This window comes from Vespula pensylvanica, chromosome 6, assembly GCF_014466175.1.
Source record: "Vespula pensylvanica isolate Volc-1 chromosome 6, ASM1446617v1, whole genome shotgun sequence".
Taxonomy (NCBI): Eukaryota; Metazoa; Arthropoda; class Insecta; order Hymenoptera; family Vespidae; genus Vespula; species Vespula pensylvanica.
In genome coordinates this window covers 4,349,372-4,351,871 of record NC_057690.1, presented here as the reverse complement: position 1 = coordinate 4,351,871, position 2,500 = coordinate 4,349,372, and the positions used below count along the sequence as shown (strand labels likewise).

Sequence of the window (2,500 nt, the reverse complement as noted above, 5' to 3'; positions counted from 1 at the left end):
TATAGAAGGAAGGGGTTTTTTCGTATTGGAATGCGAACCACTGCAACAAACGCAATATTCTTCCTTTCATATTTCGTTTGGAGAGCACTAATGGAAAGAAGTAATTAATTAAATAAAAAAGTGAATTCTTTTCTTTTAAGATCCTCGACCATGCATCGAAATTATGACGATTTTTCATCGATAACGAACAACACGTGAATATTATTATTACAGGGGAAACAAAACAAATCGTGTTCGTAGCATTATTTTTTATGGAATCGCATATAAATATTAATTTATAAAAAAAAGAAAACGCAAGAATTGAATGCTTCGTTTATCTGTTGTATAATTTTTCTTCTTGGGATGGTAAGATGACGTCCGAATGTTCAAAATTCTTTCATAATCACGCTACGAATTGGTTTCTGTTCCCCCTCAATACGTTACAAAAATAAATAAATAAATAAATAAAAATTAAGTAAATAAAAAATAAAATTACAATGATAGCGTGTTTTGGTACGAGTATGTGTTATCTGTTTGGCGTATATATATGTGTAAATGTGTGTATGCTTGTGTAATGTGTGGCGATTTCGAAAATCGCAAGAAGCTCGCGCGCATTAATGAGAGAGAGAGAAAGAGACGGCTTCATGTCTGTCTTCTTTTTCTTTAATTAGGAAAATGAGGGAAAAGAAAAAAGAGAGTTATGAGTTACGTACCGGGCAAATTGTCTCCGCCGCCGAGCACAAACTGTCGTACTAAACAGAAACGGAAAAAATCATATCTCGTTAAAGTCAACTATGAAATCACGGTTTCGCTCGCCCCTTATTTTTTCCGGCGTAACACAGGAGGGGGTGTTCTCTTTTCTTCGTTTTTTTTTCTTTTTTTTTTTTTTTTACATTAATTAATATGTACATGTATACATATATGCGTGTGTGTATATATATACATACATATATACACGCGTACACATACACATGTATACATATATATTCAAATTCCGCGCTTGATACGAGAATCGTTACGTTCGTTTTATACACGAAAATTACTTGGCCGCATCGCCATATTGTCGTTTTACGTTGTGAATTACGCGGGAGATTCGAACGCAAAATAAAGCATGTCGATGCGCGTTCGAAAAAGAATTATTCCGGATAGTCGCATCGGATAGCGACATTTTTATCGAATAACTGTAATATTAGATAATTAAAAAATATAATTTAAGATAAGAAACGAGAAAGATCATGTTATTTTTTATACATAAATATACTGAAACGTATTAACGTAAAATTTATTTCCCATAGAATATTATATTGTCGATCGAACGCATCGATTATTTATTTATATATTTTTATGTATATATTTTTTTCTTTATTTATTTAGTCATTCGGCATGTTCGTACGAGAAATAAAGAGAGAACGTTACAACGTAAGAGATGAAGGATAAAGCGTAACTGAAGGACGCCGTCGAAATGAAAAATGTTTCAAATAAGGGGAGAGCGATATTCGTGTATTTATTTTACACGCTACTTTTCTTTATGATACTTAAACATATATACGGTAGACATCGCGGGGGTGAGGGGAGGGGCTTCGTCGGCCGAAAACAAACGTACATATAGTAATAGAGAGAGTATAAAATACCAGGAATTTTTTTTTTGTACATGCGGTATTAAGAGAGAGACTTGTAAGAAGTGGATGCGAACTCGCAACGAGGAGAGAACGAAAAAAGAAAAAAAGAAAAAAAAAAGAGAAAAAAATGGATAAAGCGAAAAAAGAACACGTAAGTACATACAAACATTACGCATTGACAAGTATGTAATTGACAGTGATTATTTTACTTTCCTTCGTTTTTGTGTGCTTCTCTTTTTTTATATCTCCTTCTTTGTTTTGATTATTTCTTTTTTTTTTTTTTTAATTTTTTTTTCTTATTTACAATATCTTCGTAGGTAATAATTATTTTCTCGTCGGAACAAACAAAAAAAAGTTAATTACACTTAATACTATCCACCGTAATCACCGTTAAAATTCACTCCTCTCGTTTAAATAAACTTTAAAAAATTTGGATAGTAACGAAGGACAAAGGAAAAAAACGGACAACAAAAAGAAAACAAAAGGGAGAAAAAAAGAAAAATAAAAAGATATTTGGTAGACATAAGAGAGTGGGAAAGGGGAGGAGGTGGGGGATTGAGGATTGTCCGAGGAGAAAATAAGCGACGGGTGTGAGATAATAAACGGTGAAGAGGTGGATAGGCCATGAGACTGTGTGTGCAAACAGGGAGGTCAAGATCAGGGTTCATGGCATATATATCAGAGTACGACGAACAAAAATAAAAATAACGAATAACTTTTAAGAAGCTTATCGTACTTCGAAGTTCTTATATCGTCGAAGTATAACTCCGATTATTATTTTCATTATAATTATTGGCATATCATTATCATTAGTGTTATTATCGGTGCTCCTGTTTGAAACGAAGGAATCAGTATAAACAAGAAATAATAAGAATAATTATAAAAAAAAAAAAAAAAAAAAA

The 2,500-nt window shown here is 32.3% G+C and overlaps 1 protein-coding gene across 23 annotated transcripts in view; it reads right to left on the bottom strand.

Moving 5' to 3' along the window:
- LOC122630134 (ELAV-like protein 1) overlaps window positions 1-2,500 on the bottom strand; it is a 42,343-nt gene that overhangs the window by 9,861 nt on the left and 29,982 nt on the right. For 20 of the 23 annotated variants that reach the window (XM_043814292.1, XM_043814294.1, XM_043814293.1 and 17 more), the window contains one exon: window positions 693-731. The exons of the other annotated variants lie outside the window; for them this stretch is intronic. In XM_043814292.1, coding sequence (XP_043670227.1) covers window positions 693-731 — 39 coding nt within the window. The remainder of the gene's footprint in view (window positions 1-692; window positions 732-2,500) is intronic. 23 annotated transcript variants of the gene reach the window in all.